The 16,821-nt window shown below is 49.5% G+C and overlaps 1 protein-coding gene across 1 annotated transcript; it reads right to left on the minus strand.

The window, feature by feature from the left end:
* Positions 1-2,018: 2,018 nt before the first annotated feature.
* On the minus strand, positions 2,019-16,487 carry LOC124481858 (zinc finger protein basonuclin-1-like). The gene is given in 6 exon segments (XM_047042115.1): positions 2,019-4,461; positions 4,648-5,348; positions 5,350-6,693; positions 7,775-8,010; positions 8,136-8,238; positions 15,999-16,487. Coding segments are annotated over 6 exon segments (3,150 nt in total). The 5' UTR covers positions 16,008-16,487; the 3' UTR covers positions 2,019-3,704.
* Positions 16,488-16,821: the final 334 nt, after the last annotated feature.

Raw genomic sequence — 16,821 nt, forward strand, 5'->3', positions numbered from 1 at the left:
TTTTGGAAGGTAATACCCTCTCATATTCATCGGCTTCCCAAGCACCCGTGGACAATCCACCGCACCCCCCCGTCCAGTCCTCCCCCCTCCCCCAGCCTTTCGACTCCCTTCCCTGCTCCTCCACTCCCTGACTCCTCTGTATCCCAGGCCACCCCCACCTCCATACCCTACCCACCCTCCTTTCCCAGATCTCCCAAACCTCTCCTCCTTACCTCTCCACCCTTACCCCTGCTCTCCCCCCCTCCTCCCTAACCCCTGCCCCCGCCCCCGCCCCCTCCACCCCTGCTCCCCCCCTCCTCCCTAACCCCTGCCCCCCCCCCCCTCCCTAACCCCTGCTCCTCCCCACTGCTATCCAGCTTCCCAGCCCAGGACTAAGAGGTGGGATCAGGTGTCGTTGGCCCTGGAAGACCCCTCTTCCTGGAACATGTGTGGCTTAGACAGCAGTGTTTCTCTCTAAGCTCTGTTACAGTGGTTGGGATATCACACTGTGTAGCCCCGTTAAGGCCCAGGGTGAACGTCACTGACCTTTGGAAAGCCATAACCTTCACGGAAAGATGTTTGCTTATTGTCTTTTCCTGCAACAAGTTTCACCTAACTACAGTTGATGATTTAAAAAAAAAGTGTTTACCTTTGGGGTTTGTAAACCCCCCCCCACACACACACACGCAGTTGATTGTTTGAGATCTCCCATGGCAAAATGCTTGGCTGAACATCTTCTCCATATCCAACTGCAGTTTCCAGAGATAAAATCTTCACTAGTTGTATCTAAAATTCTTTGGATACTTTTATCAGCACTGTGTGGGGAGTTTAGAGAACAGTCCACCCCTACAGTTTGTGGTCTTCATGGTTTCTGTTGCCTACATACAGCATAGTGGGGGACTGAAATAAACGTTGCACCCTCTCTGAGTGGTACTAGATTCCCACACCAGAGAAAAAAGATCGGGGCACTTGTGAGAACAGTTTTTTTTTTAAGCTATTAAGTGGCGAGGGATAGCTCTGTGTAAATGCAGATGGTAATATGAGGGGTGGGTTGTAGATGGTCCGTTACGCAACACTTTCAGCTTCTGTACTAGTTGGATCCTTAGTTGTGTTTCATAACTCGACCATCCTCCTCACTCAGCAGTGCGAAGCTCCATTTCTGTCCCTGCCCTTCGACACTCGAGCTACAATACGAGAAAACACATATCCGGAATGACTCAAATACACACGTCTGTTTAATAAATAAATAATACCACGTGAACAAAATCACCCTGTTTCTACTTTTCAAAAGTTTTTCTTAAGAATGCTCATTGACAGAATGTGTGTGGGTCTTTGTGTGTGTGTGTGTGTGTGTGTTTTGTCTGGGTTGTGTGTAGATGACTCAGGGTTCATGCTGGGGTTGACCTTGGCAGAGCTGGTCTGTGGACCACCACCTCCCTCAAACAGACTAATGACAGCACATGCTCCCCTCTCAGGCTGCTGCTGCTGCAGCTGGGGCCTCGTCAGGGGCTGCTGTGTTCCACTCTGTTCTCCTCTGCTGTGTTCCACTCTGTTCTCCTCTGCTTTAATCTGTTCTCCTGTGCTGTGTTCCACTCTGTTCTCCTCTGCTGTGTTCCACTCTGTTCTCCTGTGCTGTGTTCCACTCTGTTCTCCTGTGCTTTAATCTGTTCTCCCCTGCTCTGCCATTTCCTTCTCTGTTCTGCTTGTTCTCGGTTCTGCTCAGTTCTACTATCCTGTTCTGTTCTTCTTTGTTCTGCTTTACTCTGCTTTGTTCTCCCCTGGTCTTCTCAGCTCCCCTCCCCTCCCCCTGCCTGGTACGGTCAGAGCACCATTAAGGCTGTCTGGGTTGTTTCATACTGATGCCAGCATCAGCACTCTCATTATTGATATGCACGAAGATATTTGTGTAGGATTAATTCCTATAGGGTTTGACAAAGAGACAACTGTGCAATGTGTGTTGAAACCAGTTTCCCTATGGAGGAATCTGCCGAGTTACTGAATTTTTCAGTTCAAGTTGCAATAAATAAATAAAAGCATGCAACAGATATGGCTTTTTATTGAGTAGGAATGAATATTGTAACATTAAATCAAAAACATTAACATCTACCATGTTGGTTTTTGCTTCTTTTTTTTTTTACAAATCCAAACAACTTCACAAAGAAATGGATCTTTAATCTAGCTCAATGTCATTAAATACACAATGAAAATATAAATGCGAAGTACAAAGCAAACTTAGACCAATAAACCCTACTGTGAAATAATCAGAGAAATAGACTTTGGACATCATTTTCAAAAATCATTGTTGAGGATGTATGATATGTCCAGTAAAATGAGCCTATCTTACACAATATAGGTTTTTTGGTTTATTTCAGATTACAAATTACTCTATTCACAGAATGTACAATTCAATAAACTTTGTAGTACCATGATGTTTCTTGGGAGTGCTTAGACGTGAGGCCCTTGTTACAGTTAACTATGTTTTCATTTTCTCAGTGTTCGACTCGTTCACAGTACGATACCATACGCTCAAATCATGAAGACAGTGACTGTTTATAAATCACCCCTGACTACTGGTCCTGAACAGGACATACGCCTCGACGCGGCTCTGCCGTCGAGTCCACGACATGAGCGGATATTTGTTTTACAAAAAGACCAGGGAGTATGTAAACGTTCTTCACATAACTGATAAGCTATAGTGGCCAGGTGTAAATACTGCTGTCGGCCTCCCAGTGTTTCCTGGTGTAGTGAGAAGGCTGTAAGGTCTGTTTAATACTGCTACCTCATGGCTACATGAGCATGAGGCTTCATGTGCGCTTTGGCACTGAGAAATCTTTGGTCAACATTAGAATACGCAACAACCAGACCAGCAACGGCTGAAGGAACAGAATCACATATACACGACATCACACAATAACTTATTGAGCAAGTTCACGACACGTAAGGTTTTATACGTTTTCTCAAAGACCACACTCCAAATAGACAAACGACACGCTAGAAATGTCTACATAGAAATGTCTAGAAAACCACTTTTGATTGGAACAATACGCTTCAACTCACAGGGAAAATGTGGCTATCAAGTGGACCATAAGTTACCATACAATAACACCTACTCACTTAATACAGCCAATGGAACATTGGGACACCTGAACAGTTCTTGGGTTGCTATGGAAATGTGACTGGTGGTTTCAAACAAGGATGTCAGCTAAGCTACTGTAACTGTGTTAGAAGTGCATAGAAATTAAAGAGCTAGAGAGAGACTGAGGTGTGCAGTTGAAGATAAGCGCATGCTTTTTCAATGGTAAAAATAAAGCCTTGGGTTGGACCTGAAATGTATTACATGAGATAGAATTTGATCAACTCGGTGTCAACAATGAAATAACATTGTATTGCAACATATACTGTATATATATATATATATATAAAAAAAAAACTATGGGTAAGATTCAAGCACAATTGAAAAATTGAAAAAATAAACAATTGAAATTCCAATCTTTACATGGAAACCATAAAGGGAAAATCAACATGCCCCATGAACAAACCAGGGATAGTTGAACATATTCAAACAGAGGAAGCAGTGGTAAAACAAGGACATTGATTCCAGAATTTCCCCCATTCCCCCCCACCCCTTTCCCAAAACAATAACAATAGAATGGAATTCTTATAAAAGTGCTGACTGGCAAGCCTGTATTCAGGTGAATGAAAGGACACAGTTCCTGTGGAGGTTCCTACTCCAGTTCCAGAGCAGAGCTCACCACCAGGTTCCTGTGGAGGTTAGGGTTCTGGCTGTGTCTGTTCCGGCTGCGGACTGAGGAGAAGGTGGTGTCACAGCCCGGGACCTTGCACTTGTGCAGCAGCCGCAGGTGGACAGTCTTGTAGTGGGCTCTGAAAGTGCCCTTGTTGCTGTAGACTTTCTGGCAGATGTGACAGGTGATGGGTGAGCTGGCCCCTCCCCCCTGGCCCCCTCCCACTCCTCCCTGCCCCCCGACACAACCCAGGGTCCTCTCCCCTCCCAGGCCTAACCCCAGCCCCTCCCCCCCCGGTCCTCCTAAGCCAATCCCGTCGTAGCTCTCATCGCTGTCCTCCTCCATTGGGAGGGGTTCCTCCTCACTGCCTCCTCCGTCCGAGTCCCAGGAGGCGCTGCCTCCGCTGCGAGGAGGAGGAGGCAGCGCGGGGGGAGCCAAGGAGGAGGTGCTCAGGTCTAGCACCGCCCCGTCCTCCAGCCCCCCTCCGCCCAGCGCCGTGGGAGACATCTCCGAGCGCTCGGCCGCGTCGCCCATCTTGCTCATGGGGAACACCAGGCCCATGCGGTTGTGTCCTCGGAAGATGACCGAGGTCTGGCCGGCGGCGTCTCTGTGGTCCTGGCGTCCGTCCAGCCCCAGGCCCAGGCCATCCCTGCAGAGAGAGGAGGGGGGGTACAGGGAGAGGGAGCCGTACGAGTCTTTGGTCAGCAGCTTGTGATGGAGGTTCAGATTGGCGCTGTGCCTGGAACACACACAAAAAACGGGGCAGAATATACTGTTTGTTTTAGAAAGTCTGTTTTGGGGAAGCGGTGCGACGACGACCACATCATGATTCACCCTGAGACAGCGGGCAGTCCTCCTCCTCCTCCCCCCCGCCTCTCCTTTCGGTCACCTTGACAACAGCATACGGACAGGCGTGTTTTCTCACCTGTCTCGGCTCCGGCGGGAGGGGAAGGCGGCGTTGCAGCCGTCCACCGAGCACATGTGCATCTCCTTCAGGTGGACGTTCCTGTAGTGCATCTTCACGCTGTAGGGGTTCTTAAAGGTCTTGCTGCAGATCTCACAGTGGTGCATCAGCTCGTCCCGGTCCAGACACACGCCATCCGGGCCCAGCTGAGTCAGCTCCTCCCTACAGCCCTCTGGTCCCACTTTCTGGCTCTCGGACTGTCTGAACACGGAGCCTTTAGGGGGGCCCCGGTCTCGCTCGTCGCACTCAGAGTCACACTGCTCAGCAGGGCCTAGCGAGCTCACGCACTCCCCCTCCTCCCTCTCCGCTGGCTCCGGGCCGGGCGGGGTCTCCGTCTGCTCCCTCCTGAGGGAGAGGGAGTGGTTCTCTCTCAGCTTGTTGTTGCACGGCGACGTGGCGCAGGTGATGACCCCCGTCTCTCCCTGCCTCGGCCCCTGGTCCTCCTCCTCCTCCTCCTCTCTGTCCAGACACACATCCCTGTCCGAGTTGTGGTCCGATGGCCGCTTGCTGTTCTCCCTCTCCCCGGACAGGTAGAATCCTCTCTCCTCCCTCTCTCTGGCCCTCTCTCGGCCCGCCTGCCTCTCGCACGCGTACCGTCCTCTGAGCTCGCCCTCGCCCTCGTCCATCCCCGGGAGGGGCGACTCGTCGTCCGAGCTGCAGCCCTCGCCCGGCCCCCCCCCCCCTCTCCACCAGCTCCTTGTCAATCTTGATGGGCATGCTGGACTTGCGCGACTTCTTCTTGGGCACGGGATCCGCCGCGCAGACGTCCGGGGCGGCGGTGGGCTTGAGGGGGATGGAGGAGGAGAGGAGGGGGAGGGAGGGCAGGGTGCCCGGGGTGTGGGCCAGCTCGGCAGGGCTCACCAGGCTCCGGTAGAAGGGCAGGACGGGCTGCACCGTCTTGAGGTTGGGGAAGAGGATGCCGCTCTGACCCATGCTGTGGAAGGCGCTGGCATGGAGCTTGGGGCTGCTGTCCAGCTGGCTCACCATGTAGCTGGGGACGGACTTGTGGCCGTCGGGGCAGGACACGGGCAGGGAGGCCGGGCCGTAGTCCGAGCGCTTGTCCCCCTCGGAGCTCTCGTCCGCCGACACGCTGCCGCGCAGGTCCTTGTCGCGGTTGTTGCGGTTCATGGGCATGTGCAGGCGCGGGTTGGGGTTGGCGCTGTGGCGGTTGCGGCTGCGCAGCGAGCTGAAGACCATGTTGCAGCCCTCGATGGTGCACTTGTGCTTGATCTTCAGGTGCACGGCGTTGTAGTGGATCTTCAGCGTGCCTTTGTCGTAGAACGTCTTGTCGCAGGCGCTGCAGTACACCCGGCCCTTCTTCAGGCTCCCCATCCCGATCCCGTTACGGTCCAGGGACCTCAGCTTGCTGTCGGGGGACATCTGGGTGAGGTCCGAACTCATGGAGGGGGTGCAGGGCGTGGAGGGCCCGTCTGAGTAGTTGTCACTGGTGGGGAAGTCCTCCACCTCCATCTTGGTTGTGGCAGAGAGGCCGTCCAGAGGGTTGTCCCCGCCCCGGTCCAGGTCAGAGGTGAAGGAGGCGGAGCTGGAGCCCACCAGGCTGCTCTCGGTGGGAGGGAGGGGGAGGGACAGATGGTGGTCCCGCCCCTGACCTGGCTGCTCCGCCTGGCACATCCCAGGCTGCGGCTGCAGCGCCCCTAGTGGCGAGCCCAGCAGCGGCGCGGGCACGGAGCCCAGCAGCTGGAAGGGCAGCATGAAGGCCATGCTGTTGATGAAGTTCTCAAAGTGGTGCACGTTGGCCGTGCTCAGCTTCTCCACCTTGGGGGTGAGGGGGGCGGGGCCGCGCGAGGCGCTGCGCTCGATGAAGGTGCGGATGTCGGAGTTGGTGCGGGTGCTGGGCACCAGCACGGCCTGGCCCTCCTTGTCCTGCAGGGCCATCAGCTCCACGATGGACTTAGTCTCCCCGAAACGCAGGAACTGCTGCAGGGTGGCAATCTCCTCCTCGAACGTCATGATGGCCCAGCGATCCAGCACCTTCCCGGCCACGTCCTGGTGACAGAGGACACGGAGGAGGGGGACAGACGGGAGAGGAGAAAGGGGAGAGGACAGAAATGTCATGGTTAGACATGTCTGCTCTCAGATGATGCTCTGGAGAGAGAACGCCTTCCACGGGCCCAAACTGCCACTGGTTCAGATGAAGGAATCAGGGGTGTGCTTAATGTAATCTAGCAGCGCTGAACCCTGGGAGTCCTAATTACACCAACACAGCCGCTTTCATCTCTGCCGTTGTTTCTCTTCATTTAAATCATGTGGGTTTTCCTTCCCTCCATCAGCAGAAAGGACGCACAGCACGCAAGCACACACACATACACACATACCCACACACACACACACGCAGAGATCAGAGGGCCTTCACATTGATCAAGTGGGTCCCTTTCCCAGCCTAACCTTAATCACATATGAGTCCAGGCATCTTTGAGTCAGAAGTAGCCTCATGCCGTAACCAGGATTAATATTTCATCACACGCCGTTCGCCTGGCGCCTGCTGAGGATTCTGACTCTACCTACGCCATTAGAGCAGCTAACATGAATTAAACGCAGGCCAACCTGAATACTTGATGATGCACTAATCGAAGGGAGGAAGGCTGACACCAAGCTGGCTCCACGGCCCAGTAACCAGACCACGTTTACAAGCCTGGGCCGTCAGTGTGGAGACGTGCTGCTTCTGCTTGTCCTCGATTAGGGGCTTTATTGACATCGTCAGGGAAAGTTGAAGGGGGACAGGAAAGGGAGGGATTTGAACCCAGGCCGCTGCGGTGAGCACCACGTTTTACACTCTCGACCCAGTGATCTCCTTCCTGGTTTTCTCTCTAACACATCCACAAACGCATACACACACTTTCTCTCCCACCACACACACACTCTCACACACACACACACACATTTACATTACATTTATGCCTTTAGCGGACGCTTTTATCCAAAGCGACTTCCAAGAGAGAGCTTTACAAAAGAGCATAGGTCACTGATCATAACAACGAGGTAGCCCCAAACATTGCAAGCAGCCAAAACATGAAGCATACATTGTGAAAAAACAAAATAAGTGCCACACACACACACACACACTTACTTGTAGTACATATCCTCGTATGTAGTCCTGCAGGGTCCAGTCGAGGGCGCTGAGGATCTGGATGACCTCGTCCTGTTTGAGCACGCTGAAGAGCCGGTCCAGCAGGATCTTCAGCCGCACAGGGATGGCCTGTGTGCCGTACAGCATCAGGCTGCAGATGTCAAACACCACGTTGGAATGAACGATCTCCACCTGACTGCTCTGGTACATGTGGTGCACCTTCAGTTTACTCAGGGCTGAGGAACACACACAGACACACACACTGTTGTTTAACACTCGTAAAACCATCAGAGCCATCAGTATGGTATTGCAGCTGTGGAGTGTATCATATTTTTGTGGTGTGTGTGTGTGTGTGTATTACCGTGGGCTACCCATCCATGCTTGCAGTGTTCACACAGTCTCCTCTTCAGCTTGCCAGGTTTGAAACTATCACAGGAACAGTTCCCCAGGGTGCAGCAGATAGCCTGTCAAAACACACCGCACACTCTCATTGGCTTCTATAGTTTTGATGCTTCAGTAGGAACCCAGGGATTGGAGGCTGCTTGGAGACGGTGGATTAAAAACCGAGATGAGGGGAGAGTGCAGGTAGCAGTCCCATGTCTTCCACAACACAGAGTCATTGGTTATCTGATATATTTGTGAATGTGAGAAGAATGCTCCAGCACTTGAAGAACAGTCTCCATCTTTCCCACATTGCATCACCTGGTCATCTTCTAATGACGGACACATCGTCTGGGTTTCATCTGTGTGTGTGTGTGTGTCTGTGTGTGTGTGCACACGTGTGTGTGTGTGTGCATGTGTGTGTGAGAGAGATTACAGGTTTCAGGGATCAGCAGGCCTACACTCTGAGGTCTGCCTCTTCCTCTTCCTGTCGCTAATTTGGATGATCCTCCACACGCAAACACACACGGACACACACACAGGGACACGCGCGCACACGCACACACACTGCAGATCTGCTCCACACATCTAGTAACAGAGGGTCTCAGACACACCTGGACTACCTTCTCAACCAATAACTGCCTCACACACACACACACACAAACACTCTCTGACTCACACACACACACACACACACACACACACTCACTCACTCACTCACTCACAGACAACAAACAGAGAGAGAGAGAGAAATAGAGAGTATTGGATAGATTTCCCAGAACAACAGCTCGTGGGAACAACAGCAGAGAGAGTTGGCGTATGTACGACACGATACAGAGTGACGGGTACCTGAATAGAACCTGAACGTCTTTCCAAACACTATTTACCGCTGACACGGCGCGGAATGTAGCGACCAACCCAGGGAACAGCACCAGCCTGGTGATCAAAGGCACGGTTGTTAGCGCTACATGCTAACCCACAGAGCAGCCGCGATGCCTCTCTCCCCTGGCATCTATAATGCATGATCTGAGGCTTTAGCATACATGAGCAGCATGCTTAGTGGTTAGCAGCGTGCCCCTGCAGCTAACTCTCTCTACAGGGAGTGGGAGGGGAACCTCCCTCTCATTTAGTCAATTACTTAGAACAGGGCTTGAGGTATCGGAGATGTCCTGGAGCACTGGGAGAGGACGACTCGGGGAGCTGCAGCTCGGCTCCAACCTTGAGCTTCCATGTGTGCTTTTGCTGACCTTGCTGCTCTCCTCCTTCCTGTCCTTCCTCTCTCTCTCTCTCCCTCCGTGTCTCTCTGTCTCTCAGCCCTCTACTGTTCTTTCGCTGTCTGTCTGTGGGTCTCTGTCTCTCTCTCTCTTTCCCTCCGTGTCTCTCTCTCTCCCTCAGTGTCTCTCTGTCTCTCAGTCTCTACTGCACTCCCTCTCTCTCTCTCTCTCTCTCTCTCTCTCTCTCTCTGTGTCTCCCAGCTTCTCTCTCTGTGTCCCTCTCACTTCCTCCCTCTGTCACTTCTTATCTCTCTCCCCGTCTCCCTCTCCCCGTCTCCCTCTCTCCCTCTCTTTCTCTCTGTCCTCCTACTCTCTCTCCTCCTCCTCCTCCCTCCCTCTCTCTTCTGTCTCTGTCCAGCCAGGCAGCTGACCTGCTGGCTGCTGTGAGGTGTTACAGTCTCATCTCGTCTCCTAGCAGGGTAATCCCATCATTATAGGGCAGTGAAAGAACACGGCCCAATTAGGCTAATCCTATCCCATCACACACACACGCACACACACGCACGCACACACACCGTCCACCCTCCTGTTCACCCTGATATACAGCTCAATCAGGCCTGCCGGACAGTCACAGGGCCAGGGCCGCAAAAACACACAGGAGCAAACGCACACACGTACACGGCAAAAGCGGTCCCTTTGCTAAGCGCTCCCAGTCGTTTGTCTTAATTAGATATTCATCACATGACACGCCAGGAGGGAACCTCTGATGCTGACATCCCTAGGGACAGTGGCTGTGACCAAGTCACCCAGTATTGGCACAGTCTGAGACTGTCAACATTGCTTCCTTGTGTCATTAATGTGAAGTGATCAAAGTTCTATTCTGAAAGAACTGTATTTTCCAATTTAACAGTTTCTTTTAAGAAGAAACATGTCATGAATTCAATAAATCTATTTAAATTAAGATTATTTTTCTTCAAAAGGTGAATCTAGAGACCAGACGGCACCACTGTTTCAGTTCTCAGACAGCCAGCAGAGAGACCGGCCCTTATGAAACACCCAGCACCTGGAGGAGCAGGGCAGAAGTGAGGAGAGGTGACGGGGATAAGGTGAGGTAGACGAGAGGTGAGTTAGGGAGAGGTGGGGGGAGAGGTGATGCAGGGAAAGAGAGGTGAAGCAGGTAAAGAGAGGTGAGGCGGGAGAGAGAGGTGAGGTTAGGGAAGAGAGAGGTGAGTTGAGGCAGAGAGAGGTGAGGGGGGAGAGAGAGGTGAGGTTAGGGAAGAGAGAGGTGAGTTGAGGCAGAGAGAGGTGAGGGGGGAGAGAGAGTTGAGGGGGATGAGGTGAGGTAGAGGAGAGGTGAGATGAGTTAGGGAGAGGTGGGGGGAGAGGTAAAGCAGGGAGAGAAAGGTGAGGTTAGGGGAGAGAGGTGAGGTTAGGGGAAAGAGGTGAGGGGGGAGAGAGAGGTGAGTGGGGAGAGGTGAGGAGAGAGAGAGAGGTGAGGAGAGAAAGAGAGAGAACTGAGGGGGGAGAGCTGAGGGGGGAGACTGGGAGTCCAGAAGGCTGAGAAATCAACAGCAGCGTACCATGACGCCCCAAACCTAAGTGATAACATACGTCTGGGGGAGAGTGTGTGTGTGTGTGTGTGTCGCATAACTTTCCACACAGACTCAGACACACAGAGGGGATGACACGCATGAACAGAAACACAAACCACATATCACTAAGGGTGGACTGTTTTGAAACTTTGCCTTTGTGCACAATAACCACGCTAGTGGTTATAACCAGTGATATTCATACACCAAGGTCTATGTAATTAATTGGAAATACTGGAAGAAAAAAAATCTAATATTTCGCAATTGTCTGAATCATTGTCTGAAACCTCAAGTTTTCTCAAATGAAATGTGTGACTAAATGCTTGTGTGGGTCACTGGTGTGGGGCAGAGTGTGTTAAATCTAGTATTTCGATTATGTAGTCTAAGCTTACCGGAACAGTCTCCAGCCACCACTGGCACACAGCCACGACATCCTTGACAACATTTTTTAATTGTCCTTTAGTGGCTCTTAAAATAAATCATGCCATATGTCTATAATACCCATGCTAGGTCCTAGCCTCAACAGCAGCAGAGGCTGGGGAGAAGGACCAGGCAGCGTGTGCTGGAGACAGACAGAGACAGATAGAGAGACACATACAGAGAGAGAGGGAGAGAGAGAGAGAGAGACACAGAGGGAGAGAGAGACAGAGAGAGAAGGACACAGAGAGACACAGAGGGAGAGAGAGACACAGAGGGAGAGACAGACAGACAGAGGGAGAGAGAGATAGCGAGAGAGGGCGAGAGAGAGAGAGAGAGAGAGAGAGAGAGAGAGAGAGAGACAGGGAGAGAGATATAGAGAGAGAGGGACACAGAGAGAGACTGGTCTGGGTGGGATGAAGCAGTGCTAAGCAGCATGTAAGACAGTCTGTCACGTACTAAACCTTCTCCTTCTCCTCAATGCCACGAGAGCCATAACGATAACGTACAGATGAATGCTGTTAACCAGAAACCCTTCCAGTGCACAGTCTGTATAATATTTAGTTGCTATTAACCAGCTTCAGACGCAAAGCAATCACATCATCTTTTATCATCAACATCCGTTAATCAGTTAACTCGTCCATTATATTTCTGTGAAGGGGGAGTGAGAATACCCTAGGAAGTATAACTTGGAAGTGTTCCAAGTCGAGCTGCGTAATATTCTGTGTTGTTTCTGCTTAATCACATTTGAGATCAAACGCTGAGTTTAGCTAATGTGACTTCTCTATAGTTAATATCTGTATGGTCATCACTGGACAAATCATTTAACGCGTTGGTTTAGTAAATACATTTAACATTTAGAGCAATTTCCACGTTGTATTAAATTTATAATTTCACCTCCATGTACTGCAAAATAACCAGACTATTTTTACACATCCAGAAATTTTAAATTGATAAATTATGTAAATTAAATATTCATAAGAATACAGATTAAATGTGTTCAGAAGGAAATATATATATATGATTGAGATATATATATATATATATATATATTTGATTTGCATTTGTATAAGAATTTTGAAGGAGAAAGAATATTTAAACGCATGTGATAATGCTGGTAATAGTAATGGCTCACATTACACACAACATGCTCTTTATTCTTCAGTACTACTAACCGTTCTCTAAAATGGATACAATTCTAAAACTTGAAATTCTTTTAAACAAAGAAACCTTCATAAAACGCTATTAAATATAAAATCACTAATATATATTTATTTAAATCAACACATTTATCCCCATTCAATTCTGGTCAGAAATAGTGACCAGGCCGGCAGGTATAGATCCTTCAGAACGGGTCTGACTGAAACACAGCTTCCTGGACAGGAAGGAGTTGTGTGGACAGTCCTGACCACAAACACTGAACCACCAGGTCCAGCTCTACACACAACAGCAACTTCCGGCTTTGTACAGACACTTTTAACCACACGCGCAGTGTCTGTGCATGTCGCACAAGAACACAGAATGTGAGTAAATCACGGGACTAAAAAGTGTATGACAGGTAAATTCTAATTGATGACAAGTGTGAGATCAATGACTGAAGCAGGTCAGATATCAAGCTGCTATGAAAGCAACTTGATCCTGTTTAACTCCAGCAGATTCAGCAGCTACAAAGACAAACGGCTTGGAAACTCCCTCCCTAACAACCTGGACAGGGTGACATTCACTCAGGATCTGGCTGTTGGGAAACACTTATCCAGGAAACACTTTATCCAGGAAACACTTCTCCCAAGAAATATACATTTATGAAAACGATTGCATCAACCTGTTTTAAAAGAAAAAAACAATTCCTTAAATTCAGTAATTTTTTTAAGAATTGTATTTCTTTGTCAAATGTTTCTTATATTTACCAAAGAACCAGCAGCCTAATGAGTGTTTTTTTCTTTTTTAAAGAACAAATTATAATGATAAAACAACGATTTCTTATTTTAACAGTGATAAAACTGGGGACTGAGAACGGCTGTTCAGTACAAGTAGTGACACGCTGGTTGAGAGCCTATTAGGAGTCAATACAGCCCAAAGACAGCGTGAAGAAACTCATTATTTAACACAATTCAACAGTCAATCACACGCGCACACACACACGCATGCACGCACACGTGCTCACAGACACACACTTGCACGCTAAACCTAAAATAAAAACTGTTTACCTGAATCTCCATGAGATGAGGGTTAGTCGTCTACATTAAACAAAAATCATTTAAGAAAAAAACAAGAAAGAGAGCAAGAAAGAGAGGAACCAACTTTTAGTGTCTTTCAGACCCCCGCTAGGACAGGAGAGAGAGAAGAGAGAAGAGCGAGAAGAGAGAGAGAGAGGAGAGAGAGACAGGACAGAGTGTGGGGCAGCTGTGAGTAAATGAGAGGAACATGTTAGTACACTGCGTCTGAGAGAGTTTGGCTCCCAGCTACGCTCTGATTAATATCAGATCTCCCTCCCTCGCCTGCCTCTTGACAATCTTGTCACATCTGGCTGACAAATCCTCACAAGCCTCTCGGTGGCAGCGCAGTGCAGGGAAGGGTTGGGTTTGGGGCTGGGGGCGGGGGAGGCTCGGGCAGGGGCCAGGGGAGGCTGGGGCCGGCTAGGGATGGGGGAGGCTGGGGCTGGGGAGGTCGGAGAAGCTGTGTGAGGTTGGGGGAGGGTGGGAATGGGACTGGGGGAGGCTGTAAGAGGGGGGATCATGCTTTGGGACTCGCTGGAGGGGGTCGGCTGGAGCAGAAGCCCCTTGCTGACGGACCATCATGAAGCTAATGAAGCTGACTGGGCTGGCAAGCTGCAACGGCCTCACACACACACACACACACACATCCAGGATCCTTTCTCAGAGAAGCCAACACTAACTCTGCACTAACTCTGCTCTACTCTGATACCCTGCCACATGGAGACGCTCCTGAAAGAAGCATTTGGAGAGAACAGAGAGATGAAAAAGACGCATGTCAAGAAGACCCTAAGACGAACACAGACACAAAGAGAGAGAGAGAGAGAGGCAGCGAGGAGAGAAGGCATGAGTGAGTATGTTCAGATGGAGAGAAGAAGAGAGAGAGAAAAGAGGAGAGAAGGCATGAGTGAGTATGTTCAGATGGAGAGAAGAAGAGAGAGAGAAAAGAGCAATCAAGAGAACCTGAGTCTCTGTATCAGCCACCCTGTTCAAGGTTCAGGAGAAAAACGGAGAACAAACAAACAAATCATCCCTATTTACATCCGACCGCAAACGTTCAGTATCACCGTCTAACTCCACAATCCCTGTCGTATAACCCTTCCCTCTACTTTAACAGTGATTAATAACCCACCTACAGTACCACGTACATTTTCCCATGGTTTAAATTACAAATGGCTGTCTCAAAAACAAAACTTTCCAGTGCATGTAAGTATTGTGTATGTGTAAAATTGACAATATTACAGAGTATATATATTTATATATATATATAGAAATCAAATATAAATACACACGTATGCTGTAGAGAAATCCAAGAGCACTTTTGCGTAAATATTCCTGCACATCAAACAAGGTGGCAGCTACTGCAGCAGAATCTTGTTTTCTTTCAACCGTGCGGTCTGTAAGCTTTATATCTCTATGCTCCTGCCAATTTGTCAGTAATCCGTATTATAAAATCTTTTTGAAATGCTACACAAAGCGTAACATAAAGACGAGACTAAACCTGGACAGAGACTGCACTGGCTCTGACTGTACTGACACTCACACAGCATCCCCAGTGTGGGGAAGAGACCCGCTAAATCACCACAAGTTTCCTTCTCAGTTTAAGACTGTTTACAAACACAAACACACACACACACACACAGCTGTGAAAAGGAAGTGCAGCAGTTGTGGTGTGTTGAACCCTGTGTTTGCTGCTACTTACATCACCACACAGACTGCAAGCCTAATTGTTACATTATGGCTGCAACAAAACATTAGCCTGCTCTTAAATTACATTCCAATAGGCACAGGCCACAGTGGGGGCTAAAGCAAGCATGCCTTCGCTCTCTCACACACACAGAGGAACACGGCAACAGACACACACACACACACACCTAGAAAACACAGAAGGAATAACAGATCATGATCAGGTCCACTAAATCTACTCTCATCTCATCTAATCTCCAAAACCGACGTGAAGTGATTAGAATAAAAATGCTGAGGCTTGAGAACACTGGGATAGGAAGCCCTGCATGCATCTGTGATATCCCATTCTGACTGCTGTGAAGTTGCTGTTTTAGTTGAAGGGAGTTGCCTCTCAACATCGTGTCTTTAAGGCATGTAAGGACAGCCTCGTTCCTCAGCAGTCAGCAAGCATGGGCACAGCCAGGACAGGACACATTCAGGAACCAATAAATCACGAGCAGAAAGGTGTGACAAATTAAAAAGTGAATTTCCTAAATGTTACTACGCAGAGATGAATTGGATGTACAAGTTTTTCTAAACACGTTTGATGGCCGTGATGAGACGGTGTTCACATTAAACATGCAGGGATTTGAGGTAATTCTCTAGATTCTAGAGATAGTGAGGAAAAAATGATTTCGAGAAACAGGCAGACAAGTAGACGATATAAAACAGGAGAGTTTCCTACCTCAGCCATTGTCCTTAGTCGTATGTTTCCAGGGTTACAGGATAGTTTGCCATTCCCTGCGACTCCTACAAAGAACTGCCTCCAAACTCTCCAGTCCGCACGACTCGCTAACGTAACAGAGTCATCACACACCGGCACACTGACACACACTCTGACACACACACACACACACACTCACAGGCGCTCTCCTTCACGCTCACATAAAAAAACAACAGTCACACAGCTTTTGCGCTCCCACAGACGAGCTCTTGCACACACACACTCACGTATCTCCTTCTTTCTGAGGCTGCGGACTGGGTCTAAACTACTCAAGATGTGCTGTGTGTGTGTTGAAACTGGGCACTGGGGATTGGAATGAGATCCTCCCACTCTCCCACTCGCGGTTCTCACCTCAGGAGCTGCCTGCTCCCTCCCCAGCTACACATACACACACACGTATACACACACACACACACACACTCCCACCCCCACAGAGTCACAGGGCAGTCCCCTCACAGCTGGCTGGAAGAGGGCATGACACTCATCTTTCACAGAGATTTGATCAAAAGGAATCACAAAGGCTGGAGGCTCTCCTAATGCAGTCAGGAGAGACTCTAGCCCCCTCCCCTCTCTTTCTCTATCTCGATCTCTCTCTTTCTGCACCCTCTATTTCTCTTTCCTCTATCTCTCTCTCTTTTCTCTCCCTCTCTCTCTCCCGGAGTAATGCTTTAAATCAATGCTGCCCCTCTCGGAGCAGAGCTCAGCCCGGTACTGTGTGTGTGTGTGTGTGTGGATAGAGCAGGGGGTTATGTGTGTGTGTGTGCTTGTTCACCTTAACACAGTT

Source organism: Hypomesus transpacificus, chromosome 19 (genome assembly GCF_021917145.1).
Source record: "Hypomesus transpacificus isolate Combined female chromosome 19, fHypTra1, whole genome shotgun sequence".
NCBI classification, from domain to species: Eukaryota; Metazoa; Chordata; class Actinopteri; order Osmeriformes; family Osmeridae; genus Hypomesus; species Hypomesus transpacificus.